This window comes from Ochotona curzoniae, unplaced genomic scaffold (assembly GCF_017591425.1).
Source record: "Ochotona curzoniae isolate NIBS_2020 unplaced genomic scaffold, NIBS_Ocur_1.0 scaffold_4937, whole genome shotgun sequence".
Lineage (NCBI taxonomy): Eukaryota > Metazoa > Chordata > Mammalia > Lagomorpha > Ochotonidae > Ochotona > Ochotona curzoniae.
The window spans coordinates 711,851-728,220 of record NW_024467126.1 but is presented as its reverse complement, the minus strand read 5'-3'; the positions used below and the strand labels follow the sequence as shown (position 1 = coordinate 728,220).

At 61.1% G+C, this 16,370-nt stretch overlaps 1 protein-coding gene across 2 annotated transcripts in view; it reads left to right on the top strand.

Annotated features, from left to right (window-relative positions):
- MACROD1 (mono-ADP ribosylhydrolase 1) overlaps positions 1-16,370 on the top strand; it is a 106,830-nt gene that overhangs the window by 4,946 nt on the left and 85,514 nt on the right. For both annotated transcript variants that reach the window (XM_040971009.1, XM_040971008.1), the window contains exons 2-3: positions 4,112-4,213; positions 4,562-4,678. In XM_040971009.1, coding sequence (XP_040826943.1) covers positions 4,112-4,213; positions 4,562-4,678 — 219 coding nt within the window. The remainder of the gene's footprint in view (positions 1-4,111; positions 4,214-4,561; positions 4,679-16,370) is intronic.

Genomic DNA, 16,370 nt, shown 5'->3' with positions numbered 1-16,370 from the left:
CTGAGTGTAAGGGACAGGCTGGCCGATGTCCCTGAGGTTGGCATCTTGGTGGTTGTGGCCAGGGCTGAGGACACAGTTGCTGTGAGGGCTTGGCTGGAAGGAAGGGCTATGCAGGTGCAGCGTTGGCGATGAGAAGCTAGAGTCTCGCCTGTGACTGGCACAGCTGGCACACGATGGCTGCTCCAGAGCCCAGTGTGGCTCTGGGCTCCCGGACCTGCCATTGTCGAGACCCTCATCCTACCTCTGTCATCTCTAGAGGGGCTGGCTGTCTCGGCCCATTCCTTGCCCTCTGCTCCAGCTGTCTCCATTTCTCTGCCCAGGCGCTGTCTCTGGCACAGGGCTTCTGTGCAGGCCGTCCCCGCTGCCCAGGAGAAAGATGTATCTGCCTTGTCCCCTTTGCCCTCATGGAGAAGCTCAGTGACTCGTGGGGCCTCCCACAACTGCCCACGAAAACCCACGTGTGCTGGGTGGAGGGACTGACCGGTGGCCATGGCCGAGGGCAAGTGAAGCAGAGGGACTGGACATGAAGGGGGCACGGCAGGTGCAGGAGCCCCGAGGCAGGGAACAGCACTAGCTGTTTGAGAAGCTGAAAGGTGGCCCTGTGGGATCAGGGAAGACACAGGCTGACAGGCCAGGCTGCTGTGGGAAGAACCCAGGATGCGGGGTGGGGTGGACCTGGGGTCAGCTGGGAGTCAGGGAGAGGGGAGGTGGGGAAATTGTGTCTAGGGAGCAATGTGGAAGTAGTCTCATGGAGGTGAATTTAACAGCCCTGCAGCTGGATGGGAGGAGGGGTGTGAGTGGGGAAAGGGGGTGGGGAAGCTGTATTTGGGGTGGTTGTCCCCTTCCGAGGGTAGACTTGAGGGAGGAGAGCCGGCTGCGGCGAAAGGTGAGGGCGAGGAAGGCTCCATTCCGTGGAAGTGAAGGCCCCCGGTGGAGTTTGGGTCAGCTGAGGAGGTGACGCCCCAGGGGACTTCCTGACCACCAAGACACACACTCACCTGTGACTTTGTGGGGCAGGTGCAGGGACCAGACTGGCTAGCCAGAGGGAAAAGGTGAAGGAAGGAAGGAATGTGGACAGCTGAGGACAGGGCTGGAGGGCAAGAGGCTGACAGGGGCGCGGCAGGAGCCAGGCCTCTGGGAGGGGACGCTGGGACCCGACAGGGAGCGTGAGGTGCCAGCAGGTGGCACCACTTCTGCCTGGAGACTGAGCTGGTCATTCTGCTGCCGCTGGCATTGCGGGGGCGCTGCGGGGCTGTGGGCAGAATCATGGTCAGGAGGGTGCCTCCCCTTGGTGGTTGGAGACCCCCTCAGCAGTTTTCCTAGCTCTGGACCTTAACCTTTTTTTTTTTTTTAAGATTTATTTTTATTGGAAAGGCGGATATACAGAGAGGAGAGACAGAGAGGAAGATCTTCCGTCCGATGATTCACTCCCCAAGTGAGCGCAACGGTCGATGCTATGCCGATCTGAAGCCAGGAGCCACTTCCGGGTCTCCCACGCGGGTGCAGGGTCCCAAAGCTTTGGGCCGTCCTCGACTGCTTTCCCAGGCCACAGGCAGGGAGCTGGATGGGAAGCGGGGCTGCCGGGATTAGAACCGGCGCCCATATGGGATCCCGAGCGTGCAAGGTTAGGACCTTAACCACTGCGCCACCGCGCCGGGCCCAGTTTTCCTAGCTCTGGGAACAGAAGAGGGGCTGGGGTCGCTCTGCTGACTTTGCCTCTACTCAGGCCGCCTGCACTACACACAGCCATCTCTGCCCCTACCCCAGCCGCTGGAGCTCAGGGAATGCCTGGCTCCTTCCGTATCCCAGCATCCTGGGCTGTCCTGCCGGGGTCCTGTGCAGGAGGAAGGGGAGGGCAGCCCCTCAAGGAGGGGGCACGGAGGGGCTGGAGCTGGGGTTTCACTGCCAACATCCCATATCAAGTGATGGTTTGAGACCTGGCAGTTCCTTTTTCCCTCCGGCTCCCTGTTTGTGGCCTGGAAAAGCAAATCGAGGCTGGCCCAAGTCCTCTGGGACCCTGCACCTGAACAGGAGACCAGGAAGAGGCTCCTGGCTTGTGACTTTGGCTTGATCCAATTCTGGGTGTGGTGGCCGCTTGGAGAGAGAACCAGCTGGGAACACTACCCCTCCTCTGTCACTCTGCCTTTCAAATAAATTAATACATGTGTGTATCTTTTAGTAGGAGACCAGACAGGCAGAGAAATGGGCTGTGAGCTGTGAGGGATGCTAGAGGGGACTGGGCCAAGCCAAGGGACCTTGACTCCTTAGAAAGCATCAAAATGGGTCAGATCTGTGATAGAATGAGTTAAGCCACTGCCTGCTACAACAGCATCCTAATATATATGGCACTGGTTTGAGTCCTGGCTGTTCTGCTTCCCCTCCAGCCTGCTAAGGCACCTGAGAAAGCAGTGAAGGATGGCTTAAGCCCACACACCCACGTGGGAGATGCGGAAAAAGCTCCTGACTTCAGACCGGCCCAGTTCTGGCTGTTGTGACCATTTAGGGAAAGAACAACAATTTAAAAGAAAAAAAGATTTATTTTTATTGGAAAGGTAAATATACAGAGAGGAGGAGAGACAGAGAGGAAGCTCTTCCGACAGATGGTTCACTCCCCAAGTGACCGCAACATCCGGTACTGCGCCAATCCGAAGCCGGAAGCCTGGAGCTCTTCCGGGTCTCCCACGCGGATGCAGGGTCCCAAGGCATTGGGCCGTCCTCGACTGCTTTCCCAGGCCACAAGCAGGGAGCTGGATGGGAAGTGGAGCTGCCGGGGTTAGAACTGGTGTATATATGGGATCCCAGCGTGTTCAAGGTAAGGATTTAAGCTGCTATGCCACCACACTGGGCCCAACAACAACAAATTTAAGAAACCAAATGTTTTGAATCCAGCAGGGAAAGCGACACAGAGCGGCCCCATTTGCTGGTTCGCTTCCCAAATGCCTGTGGTGACCAGGGCTGGGCAGGGCAGAAGCCAGCAGTCAGGAGCGTAATCCAAGTGTCTGACATGGGTGGCAGGGATCTAGGCGTGCCGAACCGCCCCGCCGCCTGCTCCCCGAGTCAGGAGCCAGAGCGGGCACTCAGGTGGGGCTCGGACCCCCTAATTGCCAGGCCCAGCAGCCACCCTGGCAAAAACATGGTCATGTGACCTCAGTGTCCCTGGCACCCCACACTCCAAATGCTGCACACCCCCGCCAGGGTCTGACGTGCACTGCTTGCAGGCAGCTCCTCCTCAAGTCCCAGCCCTGTGCTGAGTGCAGGATCCGTGTGGAATAAGGTGCCTGTGGCAGGTGAGGGAAGTGGCTGATGGGCAGCGTGGCTCCTGTTCAGCCACGCATCGGACAGGTTGGGGATGGCCGTACCCTGCCCTGAGCACACCTGTGGTCGGTGTGGCTGGGTGGGTTCAGCTTCACCACCGCCACCACTGTGGGCAGGTGAGGGGACAGAGCCTACAATAGAACTAAGTGACTGGCAGGGAAATGGTGTTTGCATGGAAGCTTCCAGAAGGCCACCATCCACACTGAATGCCCTCCCAGCTCTGCATGTCTACCGTGCGTTTGCTTTGTGCTTGGTGGCCGCTCCCTGCGAGTGGTCAGTGGGGGCAGTGGTCCCAGGAGGGCTTGTCCCCCAGCTCAGAGCCTGGGTGTGCAGGCGGCTAGCAGCCTGCAGGGGGAGTGCGTGAGCCGTGAGCTTCCTGGAAGCCTCCTAGTGGCACTTGGGGGCCCTGACCTGGTCTGGCTGGCCAAAGCCTGGGGGGCACGGCTTGGAACAGGGGTCGCAGAGTCCGTGATCCAGTGGGGATCTGACTACCCGCTTCCCAGCTGTGGTCACAGGTCCCCTCCCTGCCTCTCAGTGCTCCTAATTTAGTGTGGGCAATTTTGTCTTAGGGTCTTGCTGGGGTCATCTCAAGGGATCCCTAGGACCCCCGGGATGTAGTTCTCCAAGGATGGCTGTCCTTCTGCCCTCGAAGACATGAGGGCCTGTATGGATGGAGGCGTGGCTCTGACCTGGGAGTGGTGGAAAGCTGGGATGCACCCTGCATGGCGGGGTGACCCTGAGGGTGGGGCGCCCCCAGCCAGCTCCCCCTGACTCTCCTCCCCACCCCCACCTGCAGCCTTTCTGAAGGGCCTGAGCGACAAGCAGCGAGAGGAGCACTACTTCTGCCAGGACTTCGTCAGGCTCAAGAAGATCCCCACGTGGAAGGAGATGGCAAAAGGTAGGCGTTGCAGGGCGTGCGTGGGCAGCGGGAGCCGGCAGCTTGGGCAGCACTGGCGGCAGGCAGGCACTCGGCACCATCTCTCGCCAGGACCCACTGGGAGTCCAGGCCTGGCCACTGGAGCCACCTGCCCGCCCCTGCTGGGTTGTCAGGAGCCCCCAGCCCCTGCATATGGCCGAGTGCGGCTTTTGGATCACTCATACCTCACCGTTCGTTCAAAACTGGGCGCGAAGAGCATTCATCCGTGCCGGGCACCCCCCCATGCTCGGGCCTGCGTGGGGATGGGCAGCGGAGGGTGGCCTCTCTGCGACCCCCATCCCCACCCCGCGGTGGTCCCTGCCTGTCCAGGAGTGGCCGAGAAGGTGGAGCAGCCCAAATACAAGAAGGACAAACAGCTCAATGAGAAGCTCTCCCTGTTCCGGGGTGATATCACCAAGCTGGAAGTGGATGCCATCGTTAATGCTGGTGAGTGGACGGCCGCCTCGGTCACCTCTGCCCCTGGCCGCCCACGCGGCAAGCTCCAGCGTGGCTCGGGCGCCAGGCGAGGGGGTCCCGCTGGCGCCTGAGCCCCTGCGGGGATGCCCAGACCCAGGACCCATTAGCAGCTGGGGAAGGAGGGTGGGGCGCTCCGCTGGAGCCGGGCCAGGGAGGCTGGAAGTGGAGTGTTTGGTCTGTGCTGGGTGGAGGCGGCCGAGTCCCCATGCCTGGCTCCCATGCTGCGTCTCCATCATACCTGGACAGGTGGGGGAGCGTGGGCAGGTGTCAGGGTTGGGTGGAGTGGACTGGTGCCCTGGCTGGCTGCTGCCCACCCAGCGTTTGCCTTTGCTGGCTCGGCACTTTATGGTGAGGAGTGTGGGGCGGGCTGCGGGTGGGGTGGGGGCAGGCTGAGGTCAAGCGCCAGGGAAGGACTGTGGCTTGCTTCCGAGCCAGCATGGGCCTGGAGAAGTCCCACAGACAACCGGCCACTGAGTCCGTAGCCCCTTCTGTCCTAGGTGGGCAGCAGAGGCAAGGGCGCTCTGGGAGGGGGTGCTGCATTCACTGGGCCGAGCCCTGCTGGACCAGCCTGCCCCCCGCTGGCCCCTGCCTCCCTGCCCTTTCATCTACCCGAGGCAGCCATGCTGGCCGTGCTGGCCATGGGACCTGCCGGAGTTGCTGCCGGCCAAGCTCCAGGACAGCCTTGGTACTGGTGCAGTTCTGTCTGCTGGCTGTGCTGTTTTCTCAACGGGCCTCCAAGAAGGGGCGGCAGCACTGAGGCGGGGGAGACATGCCCAGCTGGGCTCAGGTCTGGCAGGTGTGGGCCAGGAGGAGAGCCTTCTGCGCTTACCCCAGCCACACAGGTCCCCCTCCAGGGTGCTGAGGACAGCTGCTGATCCTGGCCTGTCCTCTCTGTTGTCTTTCCAGCCAGGGGACAGGGCGTCGACGTAGGGGCCCAGGTGGGCCGGTGTCTGAGGGAGGCAAATGGAATGTGTCCATGGGGCTGTGAGTGGTGGGTGATTTACATGCTTGGGATGCGGTGGCTCCGTCTGCTTCTCATTCGAAGAGGTACCAAGGACTTGGCTTCCCCGTGTTCCCTTCTGGCTTCTGGTTCCTCCTGGGCACAGTTGGGAGGGATGGTGGGCAGCCTTGCCAGGGCCATGGGAGCTGGGGATAACTTGGCCAGAGCCTGAGGGCAGCTTTGGGCTCCGTCCCCTAAGCCCTAACCCCCAACGCTACTGTCTGTCTTGGTGGTCCTTCCCGTCCCCTGCCTCAGTTTACCCAGCACCTCACAGCTTGTCTCCCCAGGAGGAGGCAGTTGGAGGCGGCCAGGCACGTCCCCCTCCGGCCCTCGGCCCGCCGACCGCCAGGGGGCAGCAGAGCCCGCGGTCGCTGGGCGCCCGTAAATCAGCCTGTTTATTAGCGGAATGAAAGTCGTGGGCAAGGCAGGGCTTTTGTCAGAGCCGCATAAATCCGCGTCTGGCCGCGTGGAACCCATATGTGCTTAATTCATATGTAAAGTTTCAAGCAGGAGGAGAAGACGTGTCCATTAAATTCTATTTGACTTGATTATAATCATTAGCCGTGAATAATTGGCGCTCGGCGCCGACCGCTGAGCCGCCACAATGGATGAGAGGAGAGAGCGATTATCCCGGGTGGGAACGTCTACATTTCGCTTTTTGAGACTGGAACAGTGTTGGTCCCCGGGCATTGGTGGCCCGTGGACAGCAGTGCCAGCTGGACTGGGCAGAGGCTCTGGGCCCTGCTTCCTGCAGGACTGTGTGTGTGTTGACTGGGGGCGGAGCTCATCCCTGCTGGTGGGGTGGGGGCTGTGGCTGTGTGGGTTGTAGCATCCCAAGCACCCTGGGAATGATTGGAACAGGATTGGGACTGGGCGCACCCTGCTGTTTCCTGCCACAGAGGGCCCAGCCCCGCGGGGTCCCTCCCAGCCCCATGGCGTCCCTCCCAGCCCTGCCGGTCCCTCCCAGCTGGGGCTCCAGGGACAGCCCTGCAGCCTGGCCCGCCAACAGGTGTTTGAGAGTGATGTGGTAGGCATTTCTGTGTGTATGTGAGGGAATGGGGCTGATGTGAGTGTGTGATAGTATGGTGATGGACTGTAGGTGTGTACTGTGTGTGTGATAGCATGTGTAGCTGTTGGGGGGTGTGTGATGGTGAATGTGTATTGGGATGTATGTGTGATAGTGTGTTGGGGTGATGTAGGGAGCTGGTGCAGAGTGTGGGGGTGCCTACCTGTGGATAGCAGGGTTTATGTCTGCAGGACCAGGCCCCAAGGTTGCCTGAGAAGTTGTGGGCCTCCACAGGCCACTTCAGCCCTGCCTCTGGGCCGCTGGCCAAGGCTGCTTGCTCGGGCCGTGCCGGGCGAGACCCAAGCTCCTGCCCGTGGGACCTGCCGCATCCATCTTAATTAAATTGGGGCTGCCATGTGACTGAGATAAGCTGGAGGGTTCCATGGGCCCCCAATTAGAGAGAGGAGAGGCTGTGAGGAGCTGGTGGGGAGATCGGGGCCAGTGATCCCCACCCTGGGGGTACTGTGGCCTGCAGGGCACTGGTGGCATTTTTGCCAAGGCGGGGGTGGGGAGGTGTGACCTTCATTGTGGCTTCTGTGGCCAACCGGCAGCTGGGTCCCAGACCAGGAGCGTCCAGGGCAAACACAGACCCCGTTCTGTCTGGCCGCCCAGCCCTGACCTATGGGGTGTCATGGGGGGATAGGCGAGTCTTTGTGCCCAGAAAGAGATGTCCTTTGCGTCAGGGCAGTTCCAACTGGCGTGGCAGGGACCCCAGTGCCCAAGCTGCCCCTTACATTCTCCTCTGGTGGATGATGTTGCCCTGTGCCCCCCATCCCTGGGCAGATGGTGTGGACAACATGGGTCCAGTTGTAAGACCCCCATCAATCATCGGGAGTCTGGCCCGGCTGCTGAATGGGCCGTGATGTGACCAGCACCGGGCACGCCACACCACACCACGCCAGGACTGGTTAATCCTGCGGGGCTGCGCAGTCCAGGTGCTGGGGAACGGGCGGGAAGCCATGTCTCCCAGCGACAAGCCGGCCTCGCCGGGAGTTCTTTAAGCCGCTTATTGATTTAAAATAAGGCATGAAGTGGCGCTGCGTTTCCTTAAGACCTAGGGCTTTGATTTGTGAAAATCTGCGGCCTGCATGCCCCCTCCCGGCGAGCCCGTGGATGCCCAGGCCCCAGCCCTTCCCGCCACCGCGTCCCAGTGATTTAGAGACCGCCTCGATGGACTGAAGCAGGGGGGCCGCAGGGACGCCGACTGCCTTGTGGGAAGCGATCTGATGCTAAACTGTCGCCATAAATCGCTTTATCTGTCACTTCACATTTCAGTGTGTTTGCTGAGGCCAGCCGGCCAGCGGCTACACGGGCGCGGGCCTGGTGCGCTGGGCTCTGCGGACGGGCGGCGGGGCACACGCACACAGCTTCTGGGAGGCCATGCTGTGTTCCCTCCTCCTGCCCCGGGAGTCCCCCAAGGACTAAGGGCTCTCAGGGCAGAGAAGGACTTATCCTCAGACTTCCTGGCCCGTGTCCAGCACTGGGAGGGGGTGCTGCCAAAGCCACGCTTTCTATCCTCTCGTAAGCAGCGGGGTACAGGAGCAGCAAGAGAGGAGTGCCTCCCCCCTGCACACATCTGCTTCTGCCTGGGGAAGGTCCGGAGACACCCCCCACCGTGTTCAGATGAGGGGTCTCAGGGTTGCTGTGCTGGGTGGAGGTGGGGCTCAGTCAAGCTCGCCGTTTCACCAGCCCACCCTGGGGTCCAATCTGGGAGCGAGGGGCTGGGGGAACCAGGGAGGCTGGTGGGGAAGCCTGGGGTCCGGGTGTCCTCCCTCCGACGTGCTACAGAACCCGGCGGCTGGCCCGGGTGACGCTCCACAAGGTTGAGCAGTGGTTACATAAATCCGTGACTGATGGATTCCTGCTGAATTATTGAGATGCCCTCCTGACGAACAGAGCTATGGCTGGTGGGTGGGACCCTGGGAGGCCCTGGGACCCTTCTGCCCCCCTCCGGCCCCCAAGGACTTCTGAGCGCCCTGGTCCTTAGCCAGAACCTTCCACTTTCACAGGGCCAGCCCGGAGAGCCGGAGCCTGGACCTGAAAACTCGCACTGTCTTGGGTTTGAGCAAATGTCTGTCGGATGAAGGACTGATCAGATGCCCTTGGGAGGCGGTCAGCAGTGGAGAGGGGCTGTGGGAGCCTCGGACCCCCTCAGGGGCATGCTCCTTTTATTGTCCCAGCTGTGGGCCGCAAGTGGTTCCTTCGTTTTGCTGGATGGGGTCGAAATGTACTTCCTGGGGTCTTGGTGTGGCTCTGGGGAACCAGTGCCTGCCCTGGCGCAGCTGCAGTCCCCATGGAGGGGGACAGTGACACACCTGAAGCCCAGAGAGGGTGCCGTCTGCTGCCTGCTCAGGGTCACACAGCAGGAAGTGAGCCTCAAGGCCGACTTCCCGTCTCCCAGCTTCGAGCTCTGTCCTGGCAGCCCTTCTCTACAACAGGTGCTCAACAACCTGTGAGAACAGACCCCAGCCACCCCCTCCTCCCCGCTGTGCCAGGGAGTGGTGGCCCTGGAGTGAGTCCTGTCCCCCGCTGCTCTGTCCTTGGGGCTGCCTGGCGGGCACGGGCACCTGCATGCCCGCCCGCGTCCCCGAGGTGCTGAGCCGAGGAGGATGGAGCTTGTGGGAATGTGTGTGTTTTGAAATTAATGGGGGCCATTAAACTGGCTGAGCATGAAAAGGGCTGGATGTGCGCCCCTTGGCTTGCGCCGCCGAACTCATCCATCCGTGCCTGGGCAGACGGTGCCTAGTGGGCCCCTGGGTCCCCAGGCAATGAGGGGGTCCCCGCCCTGCTCCCCTGCCTGAAGCGGGACACCTCTTCCCCCTGACACGAGGCTCTGTGCAGATGGTGGATCTGGTGGGGTGGCCACTGAGTCCTCCCGGTCCCAGCGTGAGGCGGCCTCAGGGACTCAGTGCAGGCCCTGTTCCGTCACCTCCCTTGACCTTTGCAATGGGGACCCTCTGGAATTTTGGAGCAGGATTCCTGGGTCCCACTCCACTGTGTACCGGCTGTGGGGTCTCAGGCAGTTCTCTGAGCCCTCAGTTTTCTCCTATGTGAAATGGATGTGATGGGCCCCACCCCCTGGAATTATGTTTTCCGTGTTTAGCACATGCCTGGCAAGATGGGTCCCTCGGGACATGCTGTTGCTGCCCAGGGGCTCCTTGGGCCTGCCTGGCAGGTGTTCTGCCTGCTGGAAGCTGTCTCATATCTGGGGCTGGGTTAGCCTGGGGGGTAGGCAGGTGGCTCAGGGAATGGCACCTCCTGGCAGCTGGGGTCTTTCAGATGGGGGGGTGTTCTGCCAGGGGCCCCTCGCTGGCCCTCCCCTGAGCATTTCTGCCACATGGGCGGCCCCCCTTGCCCTCTGTGTCCCACCATCTGCACTCTTGGTTTTCCCTTGCAGCTGATCTGTGCACCTGCTTGCCTAGGCCCAGGTCAGAGGAGGGGGATGGGAGGTGCTGCTGAGGGGCCCCAGCATTCTCCTCACACCTGCAGCTGTCCTGGGCGTGGCCAGGTCCTGGCTGTGCCCACAGGGCAGCCTCGGAGGCCTCTGCAGTGGACCTGGCCTCTGCTCCATTCTGCCCCTCTCTCGGGCACACTCTGCTTTTGTGTCAGCTGTGCGGGGTAGAGGAAACAGTGAGCAAATGGCCAGCAGCAACACGCCTTGTGCTGGTGGCTCCTAACTGGAAACATTGCTTGAGATTTATGTATTTGTTTATTTTTATTAGCAAGATTTACAGAGAGAAAGAAACAGAATGATCCTCCGTCTATCGGTTCATTCCCGAAGTGGCCACAGCAGCCGGAGCTGAGCTGATCTAAAGCCAGGAGCCAGGAGTTTCTTCAGGGTCTCCCACACGAGTACAGGAGCCCAAGGCTTTGGGCCATCCTCTACTGCTTTCCCAGGCCACAAGCAGGGAGCTGGATGGGAAGTGGAGCAGCTGGGATACAAACCAGCACCTGTATGGGATCCTGGGACGTGCAAGGCAAGGCGAGGCTTTAGTCTCTAGGCTATCACACCGGACCCACAAGATTTATTTATCTAAAAGGTAGAGTTACACAGAGCTCTTCCTTCCACTGGGTCACTCCCCAAATGGCCACAATAGCCACAACCTGGCCAGGAGCTTCTTCCAGGTTTCCCACCTAGGAGCAGGGCCCAAGCCTGTGTCACCCTCTGCTGCTCTCCCAGGTACATTAGCAGTAGCTGGATCAGAAGGGGAGCAGCTGGGGCTCAAACAGGTACCCATATGGGATGCTTGACCTTGTTGACTTAGCTTGCTATGCCACAGCACCAGTCCCCAGCCCACACACCCAAGCCTCACCCCCACCCACCCTGAGAGCAGGAACCCTCTTCAGGCCCAGGCCAGCCCACTGGCTCAGGGTCTGTCCCTCGTCAGGGCTTGCGGGGTTACACCCCATGGCCAAGGCTCAGGGTGTCTGTGCTGTAGGTCTCCGAGGGACATACAAAAGTCCACGAAAGGACAGCTTGTCAAACCAGGGACCCGGCAGGATCTGGGGGAGGTGCAACAGCTTCTGTCTTTGTCGGTGGAGGGAAGTCAGGAGCCAGGGAGGGCTGTGGGGGAGGACTGCCCGGGATGGGACGGAGCCAGGGAGGACTGTGGGGGAGGACCGCCCGGGATGGGACGGAGCTGGCTTTGGCTGGCGTGCCAGGTGTTGCACAGAGGTCGGGCTCTGAGCGCAGCGGAGTCACCAGGCAGCTCGTGGCATCCAGCCTCAACGGGCAGCCATGAAAACAGGAGTTCAGGGGCTGCCCAGCATCCCCACCCATGGTGCCAGTGTTGGCTTTATTATTGCTGTCTGCTTGTATTTCCCGTTGGGCTTCGATGCCGTTGAACTTTCGAAAAGCAACAGCTGCCTCACTGAGCGTGCTGAGGGAAGCGGAACCGCTGGAAGCTGCGAGGCAAATGGTCCAGAATGCTCGTTTGCAACTGGTGCTTGGGGCAAGCAGGTGGGGGCTGCTGGAAGGAGGTGGGGGGCCCTCGCTGGGGGTAAGGTCTTCTGTGGACACACAGGGCAGGGCAGTCCTGCCATGGCTACTTAGGAACTCTGGTGACTTTGTTTGAAATCCGCCTTCTCCCACCTTCCAGAAAAGAAAAGCGATGTGTCCCTCCCCCCAGATGGGTTCTGGGAAGGATGGCACAGATTCATGCTGATAAGGGCAGCCACTGTCAGCTGAGGAAGTGGGCGTGGCCCGGAAGTGGAGCAGCCGGGACTTGAACTGGTACCCGTATGGGATTCCAGCAACCACACGCAGAAGCTTAACCTGCTGTCACTGGACCGGTCCCTGGGATCGAGCAATCTTTAAACAACATTTAATTAATCAATGTTCCCTGAAAAATAGGTGGGATGTGATCGAGAGCGATTCAACAGGAACCGTTTTCCAAGGGAGGACAGTGACAGGGCCCAGCCGAGGAGGGCGCTCTGTGCCTTGGCTGCTCCCCGGGCCCTTGAACATGGGTGCCCTGGCATGGGCCTGCCTGTCCACCCTCCTGCTGCCCGGTTGCTGGCATCCAGCCCCCTCGGGGGGGGGGGAACTCTGGTTCCTGCCTTTCCAGGTAGCTTCTGCTCTCAGGGAAGGCTCAGGCTCCTGGCACCCTGCTCCAGGCAGTCCCTCGAGGCTGGGCTGAGCCAGTCACCACTGAGTACAAAAGGCAGCTTGGAGCTTCCTGGCAGCTTTGGTGACAAGGGAAATGGGCTTTGGGGAAGTCAGTTGACATTTCCGTACAATCCACGCTCTGCCTTTTTCTCCGCTCTTCTGCCCTTGTCTCTTTGTCAGCCACCTCGTCCCAGCTGTGGAGCCCCTTCCCCGGGGTGTGTGCTGGAGGTTGGCTTCTGCCATTTTCTCTCCTGCCATGGCCTGGCCTCCCAGCTGGGCTGCTGGGCCCCTTGCCTTGCCCTGGGCCCTGGGTAGGTGGCTGTAGCTCCTCTCAGACGCACCTGTGACTAATGAGGCTTGCTCCCGGGGGGCCACCGAGTTTGAAAACGTGTCACCGTCAGTTGGAGGCAGAGGCTTGCGCCTGATGAGGGCAGCCTGGGGATGGTTGCCCCTTAGTAGCTGGCTGTGTGCCCCACGGGGCTGCCCACGCAGCTGTGGACCTCAGCCCCTCACCTGCCCCTCCCCCTCCCACCCCACAGAGGCCTGGGGAGCCCCAGTGCACGGAGGGGTTCTTATCTCCCCATCCTGGAGGCTGAGCGTGTGGCCGATTCCGTGTCAGGTGCACGTTCTAATCTCAGAAACGGAGAAGGATGAGTGACTTCTGGGCATGAGGCCCCCGAAGGCCCTCACAACGCCCCCCCAAACAACCCCCGCAGAGGCTGGCAGGCGGGCGTGATGTGTGGGTCCTCCAGCAGAGCCTGCCTGTGGGAGACACCCGCAGTGCCTCTCCTCAGCCTTGTTTCCTTGCTGGGAAGGGTCTGTGGGGTCATTTGGTCCGTGCCCCTGCTCCTGGGCAGGTGGCTTCCTGACTGGTGGGCAGGAGAGTGCACCCCTCCCCTTGCAGTGACCCGGGGTGGTGCTTCGTGTGACGGGGACAGCAGATGACCTATCTGTAACCCGGAGCTTCTCACCGTGTCACCTTGAAGGAATGATGAATCAATGATTGGGAGTGGGCACATGGGACCTGCTCAAGGTGTTGCTCTAGTTAGCGGGCTTGGTAACAGCTGATGCTTGGGGGGAGCTGAGCCCTCTAGCCCACCCCTACCCCGCCGAGGTCCCACGCCTGCCTCTAGTGATTGAGGAATCCATGTCTGGATACAGCAGGAGGTTATCTTGGCCTGCAGCCTCGGATCGCAGCAGGGAGCTCAGCTGGAGTGGGAGGGGGCTTGAGGCGGGGGGGCCGGGTCTGGGGGATGCAGTGTCATGGGCTGGCAGTGAGAGGTTCAGTGGGCCCTGGCAGCCTCGCTTGTCTGCACACCACCTGCTGCAGGGAGCCCAGGCTGACCCCACCCCTGGCTGCCGGGAGGCCTCGCGGCGGCCGTTGCTCTAGAAAAGGCGCCTTTATTTTTCCTGTCTCCCTAAATGTTATTGCTTTTATGGGCTCCAGCAGTCAGCTTCATAGCCTGTGCACACACATCTGGTAGAACACAGGAAGCACTGGAGGAAAGACAGACCCCGGGGCTGGTTCTGACCCAGGAGGCCAACCCAGGGGCCAAGTGCATGTCCCCTCCCAGGCCAGGAGCAGGTGCATCCCCTCCCAGGCCAGGGGGCCAAGTGCATGTCACCCCCCCAGGGGGCAGGTGCGTCCCCTCCCAGGCCAGGGGCAGGTGCGTCCCCCCTCTCAGGCCAGGGGGCCAAGTGCATGTCCCCCTCCAGGCCAGGGGCAGGTGTGTGTCCTCCCCCCCAGGCCAGGGGGCAGGTGCATGTCCCCTCCCAGGATTATGTGCAGGGACTGTCATTGCTACAAGTGGGGGCGGGGAACTGTGAGCCCTGCGATTCTGATGGATGAGGTGGTGCACCTGGTGGGATGGGGGTGGCTTTCCCATCCTCCTGGCACTCCTTGGGTGCTGACAGGTGCACCCCTAGTCCCTGACAGTGTAGATTCCTCCGTGCAAATTAAAAATTACTCTCTGGGTTTGGCCAGCTCTTACACAGGCCCAGCCAATAGGAGGTGCCTTTTCGTCACCCTCTTCCCGGCCCGCAGCAGGAAGAATGGAGGAGGGAGAAGGGCAGGGATTGTCGGACCATTTGGAAATGCAGGCCTGCCCTTCTCTTTGCTGGGGCCAAGAACCCTCCCTTCCCTGGAGGTCCCCAGGCTGTGGCTGTTGCTTTTCTCTTCCTGGCTTAATGTGCAAAGAGCTCCCACAAATCAATAAGAATATTGGGGACAGACGGGGACAGGTGTTTCTGGCGGGAGGTGGACCTGTGGCCAGCAGTAATGCAGAAAGACCTCGCTGGCTCGGGGAGGCCGTTACAGTGAGTTCCTCTCCTACACAGACACGGGTGCTGAGGGCCTGTGTGTGCAGCCCGGGGGGGGACTGCCCTTTCCCGTGAGACCCCTGCGGTTTTCACCCCAGGCCGGCCACAGCAGGTGCTGACACATGAGCTGTGCGGCCGGGATCCCTCTGGCCCTGGCATCTTGTAGGCTCGGCTGATACCCCTACCTGCTCCCTGCCAGGGGCACCATTTCCTCCACTTCCCCTTGGCCAGCTCTGGTCCCCTTCCAGGTCTCAGCCAAGGGGCCACCTCCTCCTGGAACCTTCCCTGGCCTGGTTTGGTACCTCTTTTCCCCTTCATTGAGTTCTTTCCTTCTGCAGGGCCTGGGCTGCAGCAGGGAGCTAGGGAGCTGTGGCCTCTACACCTGGGATTCCTGGGGAGCCATGAGTTCCAGCCAGCCCTGGGGCACCAGCAGGGTTCCCGAGGCGGCTATGTGTGTGTGTTGGGAGGCTCAGCTCCCTGCAGTGCAGGGCAGGCCAGGCGGAGCCCAGCGCCACTCCTGCAGGACCCAGCCCTCCCCAGGTAGCCCTTATCTGCCAGCCCCAGAGTGGCCAACCATAGTGGCGCTGCCTTTGAAGTGTGACTCCAGAGGGAAAGAGCTGCCTGTGGCCGGCCACAGTCCAGGGGAGTCTGGGGCTTCACATCCTTGGGTCAACCTCTGCCCACCTCCCCCGAGCCCAGGCCTGGTGGAAACACTGCCCCAAGCGTCCTCCATCACCAGCTTCTCTCTGCACCACCAGCCCTACAAAGGCCCAGCCTTCTGTGCCCAGTCCCTCAGACGGAGGTGGACACCCCCTTTCACCCTTCCTCCAGAGGGAATAAAATGGCCCAGGTCCAGTCCCTGCCGCTGAAGAGCGCCTGCCTTAGCATGGGGAATCCATGCTAGTCAGGGAAGGCTTCCTGTAGGAGGTAGCCTGGGGGGAAAAGCCTGCACCAACGTGGTTCTGTGCTAACCTATGCTTTGTCCCTGGGCAGGCTGCTTTGGTATGTCTGTGCTTTGCTCTGCTCAGTGTAAACAACGGCCCCGCTGTGCAACAGGAACTTGTGGCAGATGCCTGGCACCCCGGGACCCTGCTGCTGTGCAGCTTTGGGGAAATCCCCCTTCCCAGTTAGTGAAGGAGCAGAGCCGGTGGTCACATGGGGAGGTGCCACGTTTCTGAGAACACCCCCCACGCGCCTGGCCCAGCCCTGCCAAGCCTCTCTCTGTGCCAGCTTTCTGAGGAACAGGCAGCTCGCAGGAGCACTCCCCCCCCACCCACCTGCACCTGCACCTCCCCCCATCGCCCGCTGGAGGGGGCCTGCTGCCCTGCTTCTCTGGGGATCACCCAACCCTGGCCCCTGTCACCTGAGGGTTTGTGATCTTGGCCTGCAAGAGGCCCCCAATTCCTTTTTCCTGCTTCTCACCACAACGAATCCATTCGCCAGGGCCCCGATCCAAGAGAAAGCTAATTAAAGAATTTCTGCTCTTGGCGCAGCCAGAGCCTTCAGGCTCCCCCACCAACTCTGTTCTCCTGGAGTATCTGAACACAGGCAGGAAATGGGGTATAGGGCTCTGAGAAGGGCTGGTCCTGCCCTGGGGGTCCTGGGCATCCTGGCCTCTTAGAATGAGGGGTTGCCTGGGCATCTCCCAGAATTTAGGGTGAGAGAGGGG